At 33.1% G+C, this 23,433-nt stretch overlaps 1 protein-coding gene across 1 annotated transcript in view; it reads left to right on the forward strand.

Annotated features, from left to right (window-relative positions):
* Vps13B (vacuolar protein sorting 13B) overlaps nucleotides 1-23,433 on the forward strand; it is a gene marked incomplete at its 5' end in the record, with an annotated part of 141,729 nt that overhangs the window by 68,098 nt on the left and 50,198 nt on the right. Inside the window, 4 exons of the mRNA XM_089253989.1 lie at nucleotides 5,641-5,787; nucleotides 10,682-10,842; nucleotides 19,329-19,569; nucleotides 22,255-22,460. Of these exons, the coding sequence (XP_089110115.1) occupies nucleotides 5,641-5,787; nucleotides 10,682-10,842; nucleotides 19,329-19,569; nucleotides 22,255-22,460 (755 nt within the window). The remainder of the gene's footprint in view (nucleotides 1-5,640; nucleotides 5,788-10,681; nucleotides 10,843-19,328; nucleotides 19,570-22,254; nucleotides 22,461-23,433) is intronic.

Genomic DNA, 23,433 nt, shown 5'->3' on the forward strand with positions numbered 1-23,433 from the left:
GTGGCTAAAATCTGGTGTTTGAAGTCTGGATGTGTGGCTGTCAGAAATGTTACAAAGATAACAGAGCATAGAAGATTGGACATATATTATCTAAAAGTGGTAATGTTGAAGCAAGATTGAAGCTTGGTAGACTGAAAATGAGTTTGGCTCAGATGGTTAGAGAAATTTATGTTTAGCAAAGAATTTTTTTGCACATTTCACAAAGCTATCAATTCCTATAACAAAACTGTTCATCATCACCTGCAGTCCAGCAATCGGCATGTATTAAAAAACACGCAACATAAAGCTTCTTCTAAACTAACACCACAAATATGATTGATTTACTAGGACCACAAAAAGCACATGAATAGGAAGAATGAATAGGTCTATGATATTTTCAGTGACAGAAAAACAATCTAGATAGACCTGATTTCTGGGCTTATTACTTGCATGAACTTGGACACAAACCATATACTTCTTACAGCTGGTAGCAAAGTCGTAGATATGTCATGATGTGGAGAGCGTTTGGATTCAACGGAAAAACTGGTATTGTTTTCTGTATAGGTGACGAAAGTCCAGAGACTATGAAACATCTCTACTTCTAGATGCGTGCATGATTAGGGGTATATTATTGGTTGTTTTAACAGGACAATGCCCTTTCACTCATCTACATTCACTGGTTTAGTGTCAATCAGGTACTTGTATGGGAATGGCCAGCAATAGCCTATGATCTAAATCCCAGACCTAAGAGCTCAGTGCTCAGACCTAAATCCCTATAGGAAAACCTCTGGCGTCTATTATCAGGTCATGCTTATGCCTAGTCATCAGTTTTCAAATATTACTGCATTTAAGAAGCAAATTGAATGAAGTTGGTTTTCTGTAAATCCCTTTGTTCTTCAGAATCTGGTTAAAAATATAAACAATATTGAGTATTTCAAATTATTCATTGTATTTGTGCAACTGTTAAACAGTAAAGAGCTAAATATGCTAATGTATATATATTTTTGAAAATAAAATTTTATAATGATACCCCATGAGCCAAGATTTGCGCAACCACATAAGTAAGTTTTTGCTCATGTGGTAGTTTTTTTGACATATTTGTTCACTATTTTATAGTACAAATTGCTTGAAAGTTGCTAAAAAGTGGTGTGTATACACCTTTTAGTAACACCAATTTCATTTAATTTAGCCAGAATAAATCTTCAATTAGGCCTAATCTGAAACAAGAAATGTAAGCCTGAAAGGTCTTAAAACACTTAAAAATCCTAACTAGAATAAATTAACCAAAGCACAAATAAAAACAGTGTGTATATAGAATCAGCTGATCAACAAACATAATCTGTAGTATAAACAGTTGTTAAAAAGTGTATCATATTTGCCCTTCTACTTTGCAGCTAAATAAACACCACAAAGAGTATGATATTAATATAAACATAAATATAACCTGAAAGGAAATTTCTTCCCCTACATTTTTATATACATCAGTTATAAATGAATTGGGTTGGAATTTAAATAAATTAGGTTGGTCCCTTTAGCTAGGTGCTGATTGATCAGTTGACCTGCACATTGTCACGTGACCCTAAGAATTACATTTAACAATCACATGGTTGCATTCTAAGATCAATTCCTAATGTGTTTCTTACACACCAATTCTTAGAATGGATGACCAAATGCCACCAATAAGCTTCCAAACTAATAATTGATTGCATATGCTCAAAAGTGGTATGCTTTTTCATGCCACCTAGTAGTATGTGTATTCCAGGCTTTAGGGGCCGTTCAAGTATTACGTAAGCAAATTTTTAGCCATTTTTGACCCCCCTCCCCCCCCCCTGGCAGCAAAATTTCGTCATCAGCTCTACCCCTCTGAATCCAACTCATATTTTCATAAAGGGTGGTTGATGATGTAAGCATTATCCAAACCCCCCCCCCTCCCCCCGTGTCATCAAAAGTCAGCAAATCCGAAACCCCCCCCCCCAATCGATGATGATGTAATACTTAAACGGCCTCTTATGGGGAAAAAAACAGCTTTGTCTCTGCTTTTCATACCTGACACTCCTAATCCCAGCATCATCATTCATTCGTTCATTCAGAATATTTTTCTGTCAAATAATTCTGATTAATACCAAATCAGTGCTTTGTCAACAAATCATTAATTGAATGAGTAATTATTTATATTGGTAATTGAATTAGTTTTTGTGCGATTAATTGAAGAAAAATTTCTTGCCCTTCTTAAGACCCATTCCAGACTTGCCTATTTTCATTCATCCCTTTCAATTTTTTTAATTTTTTGATATGGTCAACCTGCCGTAGTCTCATAAATGTTTAGAAAATTATTTGGAACTCTTTTGTATGTAAATTTCCATGCTCATATAAAAGTTCTGTGTTATACTAATTAAAAAGAGGTAAATGCTTCATATGTTTTTATCTTAATGATAAAATATATAATTTTATTACAGTAAAACTCCTCTTAATAGACACCCCTCAGATGCGGTCACCCCTCTTTTATAGCCAAATAGCAATTTCCCCTTGTATAATAAAAGTATGTATTTAAAGCCCCTTATTAATGGTCACCCCTTTTTTATGGGAATTTTTTTTTGTCCTGCTCATACCTACAAAGAGAGGTTTATACAAATATAAAGGCCACAACAGACAAAATTCCCAGTGAGGTGGCAGAAAAAATATGGGTGTTGGATACATATCTAAACTACAGTAATACCCTGGTTTTCTTTAACTTTGGTTATCGTCAGTTTTTTTTTTCATGTTTTGTTTTTCAATGTTTTTCATAAAAAATTTGTCTTGGTTGCTGTCGGTTGCCTCGTATTTCTTTGCCGTGCTTACTTAACAGCGTTGCTAATTTTTGTTCTCCTGTTCAGTGTGGCGTGTTTCTCGTCTAAGCATCACCCCACGCATCTAGCCAAACATTTCCATGGGACTAAAAAAGTTTACAGAGCCAGCGGCCCTTTGAAGACGAAAGCTCAACTTGTTTAATGATAATGTTTTGCCTGATTTTAGAGCAAATCTTAAAGAGGCAGCAGAAGCAGACCCCTTTGGACACAAACTATTTGCACCTCTCCCCCTGTCATCTTCAATACGCCAAGAAAAGTCTTCAGAAATTTATAAAAATTTAAATGTCATATTAAATCAGGGTTGGTAAAAAACCAAAAAACCTGTTTTTTTTTGTTTAAACCGGGTTTTTTTCTGGTTTAAACCATTTTTTTTTCTTTTAAATAGTATTAAAATTAAAAACAATAATATTTCTGAAAAATCATTCAAACTTCTAATAATTTTAAATGTTTATTAATGTAAAAATTAACACTATTCCCATATTATTTAATTGATCAATAAATATTTCTTAAATTTTAACAAAAACCAACTTTTGCAATTTAATTATTTTTTTCTTAATTCAATGGATTACTTTGTGTTTGAAAAAAAATTCTTTTAATGTTAATGTATTTAATGAAGCATAAATGATGCCGATTAATTAGCGATGATTTACGATGTACAGGGTGATTACAACAGGTTCTGATTTCAAAACACTGTAAAAAAAAGAACGATTGTCAGAATGACTTGAAAATTGACATGAATATTCCTGAAGAAATCAAATTTTATTTGGTAAAGGTAAAAAAATACTTAAAAATGTAAAATTATTGACATCAACACATGGGGAATTTCGTGCAGAATGGAAACAATAGCCAGTCATGGCAAAATGATAACTCAATTATAGCATTGCAGGATTTCATAATTCATGGAAACATCACAAAAAAGTGAAGTAATTGAACAAATAACTATAACTTACTCAAGAAATGTTAAATATGTTATCCACTGTGTTCTGGCTATGAGATGAAAGCACAAAAATTCTTGTTCAACAACAGATCAGAGTATGCCATCGTGATGTGGATGCGCTTGCAATTCACCTTTATTGAACCAAACCCCCCTCCCGTTAATACTCCTGAGGAACTTCTAACATATAGGGGATGTGCTGAAGCTTGCAATTTGACCACTGTTCATAACATTTTGAGGTACCCCCCACAGCCAGAAGTTGTAAGGGTTAAGGTCAAGTGAACTGACGGCCAACAAGGTATCATGCCATCCTGTTATTGTCAGAATGGGTCTTCAGCAACTGCTTTGCTGGTATTGCAATGTGTATCTTGATAGAAGTTGTTCTATCCACACACTGATGTGCTGTGGAAGTTCTGAAATGAATGTGGTTGCACAAAATAGATTATACTGCTGGCCAAGTACAGCATCATCTACTTGCACATTTTGCACTACTTGCACTTTTTTTTCCTTTTGCGAAAGAAATTTCCATTGCTTCAGGAATATCCATGTAAATTTTCAAGTCATTCTGACCAGTACTTATTTTATAGTTTTGGAATCAAAACTTTAATGCCTTTTTTTGCCGCCTGCCAGTCCAGTGGTTAGGGAGCTAGCTTCTGACTGTGCAGGTCGGGGTTCGAATCCCGGGTTGGGCATGGATGTCTACTAACACTAACAAATTCCCTGGACAGATTGTAATGATCTCTTGAGAATACATGCTGATCACATTATTATTATTAAATTATAATCACCCTGTATATAGCTGATTATTTTTCATAAATCTGTTATTACTACTATGCAGTAGAACCCTAATTAACTGGGCCTAACAGTGAAAGTATAAAAAAATAACTATTGAATATTAAAACTGGGAGATATACAGTAAGATATGTGCTACTTCTTATGGGAAAGAAAATGAAAATGTATGTGAGGTAATGTAACAACTAGTACACTAGTCTTTGTCCTTTAAGGACAGCTGGTGTCTTTATTGGATTATAGAACCACCTGCCCCTAGCATGATGGTGTCACTACTGTAGCTGCTTCTTTGTGAAGGGAAAAAGAAACCTGTGAGATAATACACCACTACATTTAGATGTGTGATGCAATCCTTATTCATGAATTTGCTTAAGATATAGAGCATCAGAATGTAGGCAAAGGTTAGAAAATGTTGTAAGAATGAGAAATTTTGGCTTTTGTATATAACTTTAAATAACTAAGATACTTCATATGAAAAAAATATATATATTCTGGCCACTTTTATGAGACTTTTTGAAAAAAAACCATTTATACCATCTTATGTTATTTAAAAGCAATAATATAAATACCATCCAAATGTACCCCAAGAATATAAAATGTGGTAAAAATGAAAAACTTTGTCTAATAATGGACCAATATGATTATTTGTAGAGATGAAGATTACAAGGAAGAAAATTCATCACTACCCTCATGGGGGACACGAATAATCTTCATCTCCACAAATAACCAGTCTTTCAATGAATCTTGTAGTGGCCATCTGGTTGGCCAATGTCATTCATGAGCTATTAGTTGATTGTTGATGCTGTCCATGTACGGTGCCTTTCAACATATATATATATATATGCTCCAAGGTTGAAATATTCTATCTGCTTCCATAGCTTAGATAGTAGAGCACTCGTCTGGCAAGCGAGAGACAGAGGTTCATATCCCTGTGGGGGGGGGGGGGGCAGTGATAAGAATTTTCTTCCTTGTAATCTTCACAAATAACCAGTCTTTCAATAAATCTTGCATTAGCTGAATATTCGGTATTCGGCTAAATCACTATTTGCCCCAACCCTCTACTGCTAATAACAGCATTATCTTTAATTCTAGGTCCTTGTACTGTGATGAGTAGCATGGAAGGTACAGCTATTTATTTAGAACCTGCTTTGTTGACATGGTTAGCTAATAAATTTCCTATAAATATGCAAGAAAATATGTCTGATTCTGGCAACCACAAAACTCTGACAGACATTGATGGTAAGTTTGAACAGTGTCTTCATTTCTCTTATAGCATGCTAAAACTTGCTCATAAAAAAAGGCTTCTAGGATTCATTTGTAAAAGATAAGACTTGATAACTTTTTTGAGACAAGCATATAAATAGGCACTATTTACTTCTTATAAATATTCTGAAGATACCTTGTAATGCAGGGCTACTTTGCATCATTTTTGAGAGTGTATTAGGAAAAACTCATTCTATGCATAGAAAATATGTAAAATGATTTTTTGAAAATGATGTTGATATATTCTAAGAGGTGAGAACAGACCTGTTGCTATAAAAAGCCAGCACATTTTTTTTCCAGTTCTTATAAATTTTTCAAAATTGGTGCAAAGTAACCCATAAGAGCTGGTTGTTTTGCACCACCTTATAAATTGATTATTTCTTGGCAAGACAATATTTTTGGAGTGTTGTTGACCAACTTAAAATTTATTGTGTTACCACATAGTACTACGGGAAACTGACAGGAAAGGGATTTTTTTGGTCTTTAGTGGGAAAAATGATCAAAAGTCACAAAAGTACTCATCTCATATAATATGTAAGAAAAGCAACTAATATAAATTGAATTTGATATTATGATAAACCTCTCGCTAATCTGCACATATCAGACCAGGATGTGCCACATTACCAAAATTACAGGATTACTGGAATGGGGTGGTTCCTCATCACTCACTGCGACCCATTTAAATAATATAAACTTCCGTGCAAAGACATGTGACATGTTTTCCTCTTCTATGCTCAAAAAAACCTGGCCTAAAAATGTTGGATTACTGGACGTACCAGATTATCAAGAGTACTGTATTTTATCAAAAAAACATGAGACAAGCAATATTTATTTCGAACATAATAGGATTGGTACTGAGCTAAATTTAGCCTGAAACAAAGTAAAAAAACTGCTTTGGAGTTGCTGTAAATGAATTTTTGCGTGGGGTGCAAAGTAAGCCCCAGTTTTGCTCAGAACCATACTATCAAGCATAAAATTATAAATAATCAATGAATTAAACAATGATAAATAATTTAACAGATGTGGCTTAAATGACAATTAGTTTCTCTACATACAAATAAACAGAACTTACTTTCCAATTAAGCCATTTTCTCACCGCAAAATGAAACTTTTTCTTGACGAAAATTCCAGGTAAAATTAACTAGCACAGATATGTTTAGTGAATAATATCCAAAATAGAACAGATGCATAGCTAACTCAAATATATAATAGTTGACCGAAAATATCTTCTGTCAGGAGAAATCGAAACTTTCATTGGAAATTTTCATTAGAAGACCCTTAGGCAATGATTAATCTTTTTTCAGGATTGGTGAAAAGTTACTCTTCTAGATGCAAAGTAGCTCTGGATTACAGTAATGTATTTTTTTATATCAACATAATGGCATCAGCAACTTTTCTAACAGTTCTGCTGATGCCTTCATCGAGTTCATAGATAAAAAATGAAAATTGTATGGAACCTGAAACACTTTCTTGCCTCTACTTTGCTTCTGTGAGAATGAATTCAAGTTTACTATATAGTGTTTCATTGTCTGAGAAGTTCAGATTTACTAAGTATTTTTGATAACATGTTATAAATTACACCACATATGTTATCTACCATAATTCAAAAGAAGACCTTGCCCAGTCTAGTTTATGAGTACACCCCTTCATGTACTACAATTTAAATAATGTGATTACTTTTGAGGGGAAAATTAGTTATCTGTAGGTTTTTTTTGAAGCATATACACCGCTGGTTGTTTCTTTTACACATTTTTAAAGCCACGAAAATCCACATTTGTTTGGTTGAAAAATCAGTATTTCCACTCTCAGTTACTATTTCTTAGTGTCTATTAACCTGTTTGGTAAGTACAACATTTGGCTTTGGTATGAACTAAAAAAAGGAATTGCTCTTCCTCTGAGGTTGTCAGAAAAATTGGAGTGTGGGCAAAATGAAGAAACTGAACGGTGGGTTCATTTGACGAAGAATAATTCTTTGATAGGCATTTTTAAAGTGATAATTTTTTATTTATTTTTTTACATTAATGTTTGCTGTCATGCATTCAAATTCTGTAATAATGATACCAATGAAATCATATTATTATGCCATCAAAACCAAAACATATCTTTCAAGATAGTGGTTAAAAAAAAATATATATATATATATATATATATAAATAATGCAGGGGAAAAAAGTGGCTGTTATGCCTTTTAAGACAGGGATTCCTAACTTTTTACATTTGCTATAAAACAAATGATTAAAATAAATTTTTTTATATGGGAAAGAAAATCAGGACTCTGGGAATAAGGCTTCTTCTTAAATGGGAAAATGTCTCAAGTGGGAACTCCTTGAGGAACTCCTCCAGGGTTCACTGTAGTTGCAACCCTGCATGATATCAATCCTCACTATTACATATCTGGCACTTTAAATATTACTCACATAGAATGCCAGATTTGAAGGTCCTGTCAGTACAATTAGTGAATTAGACATATCCATTATTTAGTCACCTTGCTTATAAAATCAGTTTTTATTCATTCCCCTTGGGTAACGTTATGTCAAAAATGGCAAAATTGTGTGGTTAAACCTGAGGTCGAGGTTTTAAAATACTGGTATACTGGTATGAAATATGTAATCATACTGATTTATAATCTATTTTAAAATCTCTTGGAAAACATCGCAAAATCTAAGGAATTGCTTCTGAAACCAAATGAATTTGTGTCATCCTCTCTTTATACCTGGATGACACAAGTGCTAGATGGGAGTACATTATATCTTCCAGACACTAACATGACTATGCAATTACCCTGCAAGAAACAATTTCTGTGAAAAGATAGTTCATACTCTTTTGAAACAAAAACTTTGTAACTTTTAATCTGTTTTTACACTTGGCCAACCTCTTAATACCTCATTAACCCTTTAATTGTCCAAAAAATTCCATCTATGATTTTTTATTCTCAATATTTTTCAGTTAAGGAAAAATAAGTTTTAAACACATTTTTTTAGGAATCCTCATCTCTGCGAATTGCACTATATAATTTTTTGAGAAGTTACATCATTTTTAAAATTAAAAATTTAATTTTTACAATCAGATGATAATCTATTTACAGCTACACGCCAGTGTTGTTGAAAGGCTAGTATTTTTATGCTCTAAAAAAATTTAATGTCATTGCTGATTGGTTGAAAAACCAGAATTTCAGGATTTTTTTACCAATCAGCAGCGACGTTCCATTTTTAATGTATAAAAATCCTAGCTTTAAGAGCTCTCGTCAGAGGCGGATGCAAAAAACTAGTCTGAAGCTGGATTGAAATAGCTATGGAAAAATTTACTTTTTTATCAAAAAATAATGAAATATGCATAAAAATTTTGAAAATATGCTCTATATATATCACGTAAAAATAGCGGAACATGCAAAAAAATAAAAAATATGCAAAGACATAGAAATCCAAGCCCTAATGATTATTATGTGTTCATGTCTTGGCCTTTCTATGTGGTTTATGTTTTGTCTGGTTTTGTGTAGTGAAATGTATTTTGTGTTTGTTTTTGCAAATAAAAAAAAAATGTTTTATTGTTGCTGATCAAAGTTTAAGGCCATGGGCCATGTGCTGCTGCCGCTCTTGCCTATGTCGTGGAGGGGGGGGGGCTCTGAATGCTGTACAAAATATTACATGAAGTTGTGAATTGAAACATTCACATGATTTGATTTTTTTTTTCTGTCCCTTTGAACTTTGGATCAACGGAGTTGAACTGGATGAAAGTAGGTAAGTCAAGGGACAAGAAAACTATGTAAAAAATTAACATTTATTGTCATTGCACATAATATTATTTAAGAAAATACTGAGTTATATATTTGATTTTATATAGGACTTCATATGATTCCTGAGATCAGAAAATCATGCAGAGGAAAATACATGGGCATGTCTTTTATCTATGAATTTATTTTAAAATACATCCCCTCAGAGACACAGAGGAACGAGAAAAAAGGGTGATTCTGAGTGAAAAAAAAAATGTGTTTTTAATCTCTCACACAAAAGGTTGCTTTGTTAAACACGTGTGGCATAACAATAGCAGTGAAGGAACGATGTTTCTATTTCTTCCATTCAACTCCTGACGTTATATTATGTCAAACGCTATAAGGATTAAAAGCTCAACCTAATTCACATTTAATTCTTCCCTGTAATTCATAACCAAAGTTATTTATTATTTATGACCAATTATTCATTGATAAAGTATTCATGATACCATCGTCAATTGAAAGATAGTTTATCTACGACAAAGTACTGTCATTACATCATATACAACAAGTTCATCTTTTTCTCAATGTTTTCTTAGTGCTAGTGGTTGGTATGATCAGGAGCATTCATTGCTAGCTACAAGTCTTAACAGGCAACTGACTAATGGTAAAAGCATGTACTTACGCCTTCTCAGATTTTCAGGTATTGCTTTTTGGCATTGTTAATTTGAATTGATGTCCCATGAGCATCATTCATACATCTATTAAAATAAGAATATTTTTGGACAAAAGGTGCTAAGTCATCTGATATGTTGGAATAAAATGAATGATGCAACCAGTCAGATAACTCTGTTGCTCTTGTACTGAAACTCAGGAAACTCCTTATGATGCCGATCACTAGCATTGGGAAAACATTGAAAAGAAAATTAACTCATAATGATGACAGCTTTGCCCCAAGAAACTCTGTTCAATTATTATTTATTTTTCACTATTATTACTTGTTGTTCACTCTAAATAATTAAGTTGTTGCAGTTTATTAAACTTGAATTTATTTATATATCTTTGATTTTATATATATATATATCACACTATTTTTCATATGACATGTATAGTTGCTATTTAAAACTGTTTTCATTACAACTGATCTTAATTTTTTTAACAGATGAGTCAATATGCAGTAGTCATACAACTCCATTAGCCTCTGGCAGTCAGTCTGTTAGCCCAGATCAATCATCTGTTTGTACACATTCAAAGGATAATACTTCTCCAATTGATTTTGCCAAAAGTTTTTTGCTTAGCAGTCATGGAAATCTCATACTAGAGGTATATTTATTATTGTATAATTGCTTTCAACCTAATGCAGAAGCTGGAAAAATATTCATGTTATATACTTCAAAAATGAATTTAAAATAAAAGTTAATAACATGTTTCTTGCGATTTGAAATTTTGCTTTATAAATAAGGATTTAGATATTATACAGGGTGAATGTGGTATGTTCTGCCAAACAAAAGGGGGTGATAGACGAGCTCAAGTGAACATGGAACACCCTGTCGATTCTTTCCTATCTTGGACCATTTTTAAGTCATGGTTGATAACCAATTATGAAAAAAAATGCCTAGTCTGAAAAAAAAATCAAAATTTGGGAAGTTTCTGAGTGATCTACATGTAAGCTAAGCATGTATTCAGAAAGAAGAGAAAAAATCTTATAAGCAGGTGACACTAATTTCATTGAAATATATGGATTTATTGGCGAGGTACAAGTGCTGAAACATTGGCAAAGTTCAAAATCAAATTGTCACAAAAATTTTCAATCACCATTTCTGCAAACACCCTTGTAGCTACAATTGGTTGAATATACCAAAAACTTGTCCATTGTACTAGCTTTTCAAAGAGCTTACAATAAATCATATCAGTGTTCTGGTTCAGGAGAAATTCAGCCCTTTGCATTACATTACTGAAATCAGCATTTTTCTAAGTGAAAATTCAGAATTGGCACATACAGATTTTGGTGACAATTTGATTTTGCAGAAAAAATCCTATAAGGTGATGCTTCCTCTATATGCAGGATATCTGTATTTAATAGCAAGCTTCCAGCACTAAGAGATTGATGAAGTGCAGAATTGAATTATTGCTAAAACATACTTAAATTACTTCAACAAATGCAGGTTTTAGTAATGCATTTCAAACAAAAGACTAAATTTCTCCTGAACTAGATTACTGATATGGGGTTTGTTGTAAGTTCTTTCAAAAGCTGTTGCAATCGACAAGTTTTTGATAAATTTGACTGATTGCAGCTAGAAAGGTGTTCACGTAATTGGTGATGAAAAATTTAGGCAACAATTTGATTTTAAACTGCCAATGTTTTAGCGCTTGTTGTTTACCACTAAATCCAGATATTTCAATGCAATTAGTGTCACTTTATAGGATTTTTTCTGCTCTTTCCAAATATAGGCTTAGTTCCTGTGTAGGACTCTCAGAAACTTCTAAATAACTTGAAAACATGCGCACTTACAATGAATTCTTATCTTTTATTTCCTCTTTTTTGGAGAAAGACTTTTGCGTTTTCAGTACCTTTTTTTTCTCTGTGGATCCTCTTGCTATGTTTCTGAAGGAGAAACAATGAATGGCATGCCACGTGCAAAAGATCTTGCTATTCGATACTTGAAATCATGTTAAATGCATTTTCACCATGCTTAAACACAGGGATTTTTGCCAACAGACTTGGTTTTGCCACAGTTCCCAGTCACTGTAAAACTCCAAAGCAATATAATAAAGTTTTTTGCATAATGTTTTGAAGTGAAATTTTTTTTTATCCCTTAAATTTCCACTCCCTCAAGTTTTGTAGTTACCTACCTTTGTCCCTTCCTGTTGTTCTGGCGCTGCCTAAAGTTGAGTGTTCAGAGTAAAAAGTTACAGAATTTTTACCTACAACTGTACGAATATTCAAGCATTACTCTTTATTCAATTCGAAATACAGATGACAGCACTAATAATACTAGAGATGCACCCAGACAGTTAAGTATATTAGGTATCATACAAACAGTTATGTCTAGACATCTACACACTTTCAGCACAACTCACTCTGAAAGGGAGTTACAAGGTAGTAAATTGCCCAATGACGGTGGACCGAGTATTGCTTGGTTTAGAAGAACTACTGATAGTACCACTGTATTTTATTTTGTTAAATATGTTAAAATTTCCAGCACACAAAACCAATTTAATGTGCAGCCACATTGTAATTGTACACAGAGCTTTTTTGAGGAAAAATCAAACGAGATTTCAGAAACTAATCTGCTTTAACATTGCTTCATCTAGTGATTTTTACAAATTTTTAAAAAACAAGTAGTTTCTTTAAATATTTCTTGAAAGAAACTTTGCATTAGTTTTTTAGTAAAAATAATGGCAGTTTTTTTCAAATATCTGAAACTGCATCTCAAAAAATTCAGTGTGATTATAAAATGTACTGAAGTAAAGCTATCATACATAAGTTATACATAAGGTAGGCATGATTTTCATTTGAATTTGGTGAGAGAAGTTAAATTAAAAAGGTAAATTGATGACTTTTTGTTTATATTTCTTAACTCATTAAAATAAGAAACAATAACTGAAAAAGAAAAGATGAAATAATGGGTAAATTATAAGGCCATATTTTCTAATTTTAAGGTCATAATTTCAAATTTTGAGGTCATGTTTTTGTGTTCCTTAGGTCATAAATGTTTGCATATCTTTAAGATCTTTAGATTATAAAAATCTGAGCTCTGTTGGTTACATATTACTCCACCTACCTCAGTTATTCCTTTCTCTTTGTTTTTTAATTACAATGGAACTGTGTTAATTCAAATTTCTGGATAATTCACTCTTGCATGAAGTTCCCATGAGTTTCCTATTTGTTTCAATGTTAAAATTATTTTTCAATTCAATTTATGCTTTGGATAATTTTAAAGTTAAAAAAATTCACAATTTTAGTGCTTGCCAATATTATTTATTTATACAGTAATGTTGGCTGAGCCTATACATGATAATGCATTTGATGATGACAGAGATATTGTTTTACTTTTTTTAATAGTACAATAATAGAGATGCTGCTGTACTCTAATTTACCTGAGTCCCGGGACCCAGGTTACTGGCCAAATCTGGGTGGTCCTTGAGGGAAAGTGGGTCCCTCTTGAAAAAAATTAAAGTATGGTTCCCTCCTCCCATTCACTGGTATCCCTGTGAATCAAATAAATAATTCATGTTTAAGAACATGTTCAATCCAAACGTTCATTGAAAAAAAAGGTTAATTTATCAGTTTATAACTAGGTTCTTTTACTTTACTTCCCTCATTGAAAGAGTTGGCAGACGTTCGGAAAAATTAGCAAAATTAAAAGGTCATCAATATTTTTATTTATTTATTTCAAATCAATTTTCAGATTTTCCTGGCAAGGCCCAGTGATTGACTTTGTTTCCTGGATTAGGATTACCACTGCCCCTTTATTTAAACTATTGGACCTTCATCAGGCTTTCCATCACGAAACCCTGATAATATCCGTGATCATACAGCTGAAGATGGTTTAAAATGATCTTTCAACTTTGAAGTGCGAATGTGAGTCAGTTTCCATTTTCAAAAAAAAGTCACCACTGTAAACAGCACAAATTACTAAGGCATTCCACAAATAAAAAGAGTCCGCCAAATTACGAATGCTAATTTGGCGATTTTGCTGAAAAATGAGTGTTAAATCGCAAATGTCGCCAAATAACAAGTGCTGAATCGCCAAACATTGTGTTGATTCTTCAAAAATGTTCTCCCATTTTGCAACAATTTCTTTCTAAGCAAAACAAGAAACAAGCAGGAATCATGGCCATAAAATAATAAAAATAAATAAATAAATATATATATATATATATATATATATCACAAATGTTTATTTTCATCCATCTCTCATCAGTTTCTTACTTCCAATTTGGAACATAAATGGTAGCACCTCCTGAGCACATAACACTGCCTAATTTACCAAAGAGCATTTAAGGTTTTATGATTTCAAAGCCATACTCATCATTCACTCTTTGTTAACAGGGGTGACTCAAGGGCCATCCTCTGCATGGGCAGGCACCACTCTATAAGTGACAGTGAATCTGGGATCAATAAAGGAAATTGTCAGAAAGTGTAAAAAAAATTATCTCTAAAGTTCTAACTATGTTCAGTGTAATGATTCTGTAATATAATTGTAACAGAACAAAATGAAGGATATACAGGGTGTATAGGTAACAGAGAATATGGTATTTTACTAGCAAACTGTTGATTCTAGAGGGATACTTCAAATTAGAAAAGTATCTGAATAACGTGTAGTACTTATATATGTCGTTCATGTTGCAAGGGGTTGTATAGTTATTAAAATAAAAATATTGACTTTTTATACAGACACCCTGTGCCCAAAAACCCAATTCAAAGTTGTTGCCCTGTCTCTCCTGATGCCAAAAAATTCCATGTTTCTAAGTGGAATATTTGCTGAGATATTCAAATTCAAAAATTGGATGAAAGTTGAGGAAAAAAACAGCATTAAAAACTGGTAAGGGGCCGTTCAAGTATTATGTCATCATCGATGGGGGGGGGAGGGGGGTTTCCGATTTGCTGACTTTTGATGACAAGGGGGGAGGGGGGGTTTGGATGATGCTTACGTCATCAACCACCCTTTATGAAAATATGAGTTGGATTCAGAGGGGCAGACCTGATGACGAAATTTTGCTGACAAGGGGGGGGAAGGGGGTCAGCATTTTGCTGACTTTTGCTGACAAGGAGGGGAGGGGGTCAAAAATGGCTAAAAATTTGCTTACGTAATATTTGAACGGCCCCTAAAATGGTTTATCTGCATTTAATGCTGTTTTTCCCACCTTTCCTATATTTTTTGAATTCGAATATCTCAATGAATATTCCATTTAGAAACATAGTATTTTTTTTGTTGGACGCACAACTTGGGTTTTTGGGCACAAGGTGTTCATATAAAATGTTTATATAAATATTTTTATTTCAATAAAGCATCTATACAACCCCTTTGCAACATGGACGGCATATCTGAATACTGCAGGTCATTTTATGCATTTCCAATTATATAACAACAGAAACATAAAACCAATAACAATACAATATCATATAGGACGTTACTCACGTAATAATTGTCACTGTACCAAATTAAATGAATCCGATGAAATAATCTATCTAGGAATCGTTTTGAATAAAAACCTTAAGTGGAAGTCTCCAGCGGTGACAGTAAGTAATAAAATACATAAATACCAGGATTTACTGCTTGAAAAATATTATATCCCCTAAATTTTTTTTTCTCTGTACGATTTATTTCACTTGGATTTTACCAGTTATACAATATGATATTTTGGTACGGGTGGTGATTATGACTCAAATATAAATATAATAAGAAACACTCTGAGAAAAGTTGTGGATAATATATCTGAAAAAATAAATACAATCCGAGACTATTGTTGACAAATCTATAATCATCATGACACAGTCTTGGATTGTATTTATTTTTTCAGATGTATGGTTTTATTTGGTTTAGGTATGGCGTATTGAATTCCGTGTTGTTTTGTCTGTCTCTCTCTCTCTCTCTGTTGGCGTTTAATTTCGAACCAATCGGGATTTTTCTGAATAAAAAATAATATTTTGTAAAGATGGAGTTTATTGATGATAAATCTATAATCATCATGACAAACTCCATCTTTACAAAATATTATTTTTTATTCAGAGAGAGAGAGAGAGAGAGACAGACAAAACACCATGGAATTCAATACGCCATACCAAATAAAACCATAATACAAAAACAATTCATATACATAGCACCTAAGGAATATAATAGATTGAGTGATGAAATAAAATCAGAAGAATCACTGCACATATTTAAAAAACTACTAATAAACAAAATCAATGCAATTGAATAATAACTTATACATGCATTTCTTTTTTCTCTCTTTACGAATGTAATGAGGACTGAATATTATATCTTAATTATATACACCATTGGTCTGTTGTCAATTCCAATATATACTGTAGTATCAATATGCCCTGGACGGATTATGGCTTGGGCTAATACATAAATGGTAATATATATGTTTTTGTATATTGCGTCTGTATTGTATGTGTTTTTTGTTTTTGTGTGTATTATTTATTATATGTTGTATGTGTGTGTGTGTAATAAATTTCAAATTTCATTTGGATACTTGCTCTAATCAGAAGTGTGACTCTAGGATCGATGGTTCACCAGTAAAATGTATGTGCCCTGTTACCTATTCATCCTGTATATATCAATATATTGAGAGCGAGTGAAAAGCTGCAGCATTTCCCGAACTTTAAACACCTTAACTTATTAACACCTATGCACTTCCTAGTGGTGATTTTTTAGGAAAGCTTCCACCCATTTGTGCAATTGAACATCAAGCCAAATGTAGAAAGTTTAATGTTTAAAAGGACAAACCAATAGTTTAACCATTGCCCAACATTGCTGTTTGTGAATGCCAAAGCTTTTTCAAAATCAAAATTATGTAATTGCTGCATGAAATACTGAAAAGTAGAGATTTAGTGCATCTTGTTATGGAAACAGCTTTTCTAAAATAATTCAAAGAAATCAATAAAACTGCAAGCTTTTACTAATTTTAGATTCGCTTTTCTTATTGGTAAGAAAATATTTTGGTCGTTTTAAAAAGCACAAAGGTGTGAAACATTGAAGTCTATTTGTTTCCAAATTCTTTTTAGTGGATAATTAAGGCTTACTTAATAAAACTGAAAAGAAAGCATTTTACTTACATAATTCCTAAATTTTATAACTCTGCCATCTGATATAATTTCAACTGCCAGTCTTCATTCTGACTGATATAGGAAACTAATCAAATCTTGCAGCTTTTCAATTACTGACATTGAACAATACTTCTGGTTCTCTCTGAAATGTTTAATTTTCTTCTCCCTCTTTTTTTCCCTCCTACTAACACCCTCTTTTGTAACCTACATTATCATGAGATAGATGGCTGTTTTCTCAGCCCGAGATATCAAGGAAACAGTTATTTTCCGGATATCATGCCAAGGTGAACCGGGAAAGAAAAGTCATCACGTCTCCGCCAGAACGTGATGGCTATCTCACTCTAAACCGTTCCACCCAGGTCCATCTCCTGAAGTTAAGAGAGGCTACTAATGTCTCTACTTCAGCGCCTCACGCCACAGTGTGTGAAATAAGGAAGGCAGGGTCATGTCTCCAGTGGTGTAGATGGTAGCATGCTTTTTCCCGGTATACAGGAGGGCCTGGGTTCGAGTCCTGGCAGAGACTTTTCTTTCCGGGTTCACCTCGGCATGTTATCCAGAAAATAACTGTTTTCTCTACATTATCATGTTTATCTATACAACTTAAATTCGGGTCTGAATCTTGAATACTGCGAACTACATAGCTGCAGAAGGCGGCAACTGAAGGGAGTCGATTTTTTAGGGCACAAACTGAAAGGAGAGGGGTGATTTTTTATCACCAAAATATTATTTGCTTACACTTGAAAAATCTCTCTGGCTGTGCTTAAATTTCTTCATTACAACTTACATTTATTGAAATTTCCAATATATATAAATGTATTCTCCTCATTCATTCTACTCTAATGCACTTTTAGCTCTCTACCTCATTTATTTCATTATTGAATTGTTTTTGTTTTTGATTTCACCACCATCACTGTTTGTCACAAAATTTTTAATAATTTATTAGTCTCTCTCTCATTCTAATATTAAATATTCAATTAGTATTTTTCTCCAACATCCAGTAAGACCCATCATTGTTGGCTCCTTGAATATGTATTATCTGTAATTTTTTTTTTTTTTTGTGATAATGAATAAAAAATAAATATAAAATACTTCTGGCAAAAACTTAGAAGAAGCTTGTTTCTTTTCATTAGTTGTGTTGGGTTTAAAATGCTAATAGAGCTGAAATTTTATATCAAGTTCCCCTGAAAATTAAAGTTTTATAAAGAACAATGCAGTTATGCTAAAAATGATAAAATGTGATTGCTATTACATCAAGAAAAGAGATATTAATGCTGACTTTTTTTTTCGAACTTTGAAAAAACATTGGTTGTCTCTAACGAGAGTCAAATCCTGGTCCTCTTGCAATATGGACAAGCGCACTGACCAATGTACCATTAAGACAACTCTTCTTTTCTCATAACACACACAGTAGCATAATGCACTGAATAGAGACTTTGCAGCCTCCCTTAACTTCAGCAATAGCCACCACAGGGCAGGCCTGTATAGCCAGAAATTTTGTTTGGGTGGGGGGACGACAAAATTGATAGAACAATAGATTTTGGCCATCTTTTTCCCTTTTCAGGTATTTTCTCACATTTCCGGGGGACTTAGGGGTTTGTTCCCCCCATACAGTCTTGCCCCAGGGGCAACAATAGAGAGAGATGTCTGTTTTGTGTTTTTTTCTCTGCCCAAAACTGGCAAAAAAGCAAAACAAAGCCTCTCTGATTGCTACATTTAGCACAAATATGGGGCTTATTAGAAAAGTAAGCTTCTTGTTTCAGGAAGAAATGAAAAAAATTACATTTTTTAAAAAGTGTAAAAATAAATAGTATCTTTCTGAAAAATAACATTTCTAGACAATGCTTTCTTGCAACATTCCCTTGAAGCCTTTACACTTAAACTGATCTAACTAACATTGGATGTTTCTGGGTAATGATTGCTTATTCTGCATTTGAGTGAGAAATCAATCAGTGAGTAAATATGCCATATTGGAAGTTGCTGTAATTAAGTGTGGCAGTTTCTGAAGTATTTTCTGTTTTGTCTTTAGGTTGATCTCGCCGGTTTTGCAATTTTGTGCCCAAAATCTCCATGGTCTGTACCTGCTAAAAATGAATCATCTTTAGAATCATGGAGACACGCTATAGCACAAAAGCACCTGACAGATGCCACTTTTTTCTGTTTTCCTAAAGTTAATATAAAAAACAGTGGATCTTCAAGCATCTCTATGCAGCTATGTAATATTAAAGAAAGAGATTTGCTGTTATATTTAACCAAAGATGAAGGAAAAAGTATGAATTTTTCATTATTATACAGTGAAAATCCTATATAACAGCGTTTCTCAACCTGTGGTATGCGGTCAGATTTTGGAAATAAGCACTAATTGAAATAAGATTTTTCAATGAAAATGTGTAAACAATTTTCTCGATTTAATGATAAATTGGAAATATTGCTCGCATCTTAAAAATATGTGTTGGAATGGAACATACTGTACTTTTGTGGCAGCTTTGATTTTTTCCCCTTCTGTCAAGTGCTCATCTTTTCTACAGTAGCTGAAAAAAAGAACAGAAAAATAATTTTGTGGCCATTGTGCTCTTATCTCCTGTCCATTTATAACCCTACAAAGAAATGACGCTATATGGAGGGGGGTGCTACTATACCCCCAACTGTCTGGGCTAAATAGCGGATATATGGAGAAAAGAAAAGTAGGAGTATAGGCATTTTTGATAGTAATGCTTTTCTTTTCACCCATGTTCAAACCCATGGATTGCTACTGACAAAACAGAAACTTTGATTCACTAATTGTAAACAGTTTGGTTGACACAAAAAACAGGATGCATATGATTTCAGCTTATCCAACAAAAACATTTTTTTTCTTCATTGAGTTGCACCTATAGGCTAAATGTTAAAAAAAAAGTAATTTTCAATCACTTGTTATGTGATTGACCATATAGTGAACATATGAATGATTGTATGAGTGACCGCATGTATCATCAAGTAAGTTATTTTATAATAAATTATTCAAATTTGTTATAAACTTACATTCATGTTCTTTCTGCTTGTCTGATGTATGGCAGGCATTTTTTTAAGATTGCGCCAATAAGAGTACATCTTCATAATTTTTTCTATTCTACGAGGTGTCGTTCTTGTAGGAATCCTTGCCTTCTCCCAAAAAATGAGGCATTCATGCACTACTAAGTTGGCACTTTCATTTAGGGACAGTTTAACTTCCCGTAAATTATAAAATAGCAGCGATAGTACTTGCCTGTTACATGGAAGTTTGCTTCCGGTAATTTGGTGTCACTCACCACTACCAATTAAATAAATATCTCGATCACCACTTCTTAAATTAGAAGCCATAATTACACTCATACTTGGCTCGAACAGCAACTAGAGCAGACTGAGGGCGAGAGGCTGGCAGAAGGTAGAGCACTACATGAACAAACAAGTCACTGCCTGCACCCACCAAGGTTCTTGAAGAATAAGCTTCCTCAATATGCATTGGAATCCAGATGAAATAAAGGAAAAAGAATAACCATAAACTCCAAAAAATATTGTAAGCAAAAGATAATACTAAGTAATTTAGAGCCTTGAGAAGGGCTTTTTGGTAAATTAATTTAAAAAAAGTAAAATTAAAGATGAAATGAGACGGGAAAAAGCAACAGCAACCACAGGGGAAGGTAAAATAAAGTAATGGATGCCACAAGAGACAGAAAAAAGGGCAATTGCACAAGCACAGTGAATCTTTAGTACATTTTAGTGGTTTTAGTGAGTTATAGTAATAATGCTTCGCCATTGAAGTGACAATGCTTTACCTTCAAGCGCTTTGACACTCACTGGTTTCCCACTTCTACCGTAATGAGGCATCAGTTCCCAACCTCTGATTTGATCAAATGAGGTCTCTAATTGTTTCTTGAAATAAAAGGGGAAAAAATGGGGGGTGGGCGAACTGAAATTAAAACATCAAAAAATAAGGGCAACCCTAATATATATAAGAATATGTATCCTATTGTTACTATTGCGGATGCCACTATGTTAGAGGTTCTTTTGATAAGAAGATTCTCAATATATAAGGAAAGTATTGAATCTCATAACAATCAACTCTATGTAACGAAGATGAAAGATGATTCTACATGACCGTCCTCATCTATAACAAGCATACACACTCATACAAAACTGAGTAAAAGGAGCAAAAAAGAGGAACTAAAACTAAAGATCATGGGTGGCCTCTTCCTGGAACATCATTGGGGAAAAGAGGCCCCTTCTGGATGGCTTATTCTTCAACTAAGAAACTACTCTAAGACGGCTACTGGACGTTCTGCAAAAAAGTGGCCATTTGCAGAGTTGACTGCTGATTAGATCTGTAATTATGACAGAAAAAACATATTTCTGTGTGTGTGTGTGTGGGAGGCTGTCAAAATAACAGTTTTCAATGTCCCAAAAAAAGTCTTATCTCTCAATTTATTTACAATGCCCATTATATATGCCCCCAACGTAAAAACCATTTTACCTGCATTTAACGTTGTTCTTTCCCAAATTTCCTCAGCTTTTAAATTTGAATATATCTGTTAATATTGCACTTAGAAACATGGAATTTTTTCTGTTGGCATGAGGTGAGACAGGGCATCAACTTTTTAATTGGAAGTTAGAGTACAGGGGACCTTATAATAATTTAGATTTCTTTTTTATTTTGTTACAGACTATATTTTCACTCTCAAAACTGGTACAGGGTAATTTTTGTTTAGCATTTTTTCAATTGGAATCATACCTCTATGACAGATGGTTGATGAGATAAAGGCAATACCAGCACTTACAGGACATCCTGTATAGTCATAATATTAGACTCGTAGATTATTTTAAAATAATAATGTTAATGAAACTATTAGTTATATGTTTATTTATTTAATACATAAAATAATATATAAATTCATTTTGTATTGATATTAAATAAAGATAATGCTTTGTTTGATTTGTAGGTGATTATTTTCCTTGGACTTTGAAAATAGAGGATTTTAGCATTTATACTATCAGAAATTATCCCGAGCAACACGTCAGATTTTTTATAAATCCTTGTGGGACATCATCTACAATTGCACTAACATCCAAAGCTAATCAAAATCAACTTGCACTTGGTGTACACATTGATACTAGTGCTTTCAATGTGAACTTCTCTTCTTGTCAAGTAAGTTTCAATAATATAAAATTCTCTGCATTTACTTTTCTTATTTTTATTGTAGCTGTAATAATATGAGAATAATTATTAAATTGCTGAAATGAAGCTAGCAAATTGGTTTTTTTCTTGTTTGTTAAAACTACCCTTATAGCCATGAGAGCAGTATTGTATATTGTGATAAACCTTGATTGGTATTTATAGTGTGCACTTTCATCTTGTGGCTGTGCATTCAAAATGAAAATTTTTATTCCATTCCCAATTTTTATTTTCAGATACACAATACATTTTAGCCTTAAATAGATCCAGTTTACTATGTTTCTGTTAAAAAAATGTTTTCTGGAAAAAGCACTATCCAAAACTCAAGTGTATGATTGGCATTAAATTTTTTAGCAGGACATGATTGTCAAAATGAGCACCCTTATCCCCCACAGATGACCATCACTACAGAAATCATTCAAGCTCTTCACAAAATTATTAAAGTAAGTGACCACATAAAGATATCAGAAATAGTATCAACAAATGGTACACTATTAACTATTTGAGTGCTTAATCCATCGTTAACCTTTTTACAATCAGGGACGTAATATTGTGTCCAAATGCCAGAGAAATGAATTCATTCACGCTGACTATTTCTTCAACCTCTTTCTTTCCTTAATGCAAAACTTATTGCAACCCTACAAAACAAAGTTGTGTGTGTGATTCCCCCTCTATGTTCTCCTCAGCTTTTTCCTCCTACTCGTTCTCCACAGTTCCCCCCCCAATTTTCCATCTTTGTAAAGATGTATGAACAAGTAAGCAGCACTTTTTCCATTCAAAAAAACCCTTTTTTTTAATACTCCTCCCTCCCCTCACACACATATAATATGTGTGTCTTTCTCAGAACTAATCCTTCGATTATATTCTGTACATGAAAGTAAGAAAAAGAACACAAGTAAAAACCTACAAAACAAGTTTGTAGGTGAGGGTGAAAAAGCAAGAGGCA

The sequence above is a fragment of the Pholcus phalangioides genome, unplaced genomic scaffold (assembly GCF_987345545.1).
Source record: "Pholcus phalangioides strain wild (caught in Gottingen) unplaced genomic scaffold, Ppha-v1.0 ptg000039l_1, whole genome shotgun sequence".
Classification (NCBI taxonomy): Eukaryota; Metazoa; Arthropoda; class Arachnida; order Araneae; family Pholcidae; genus Pholcus; species Pholcus phalangioides.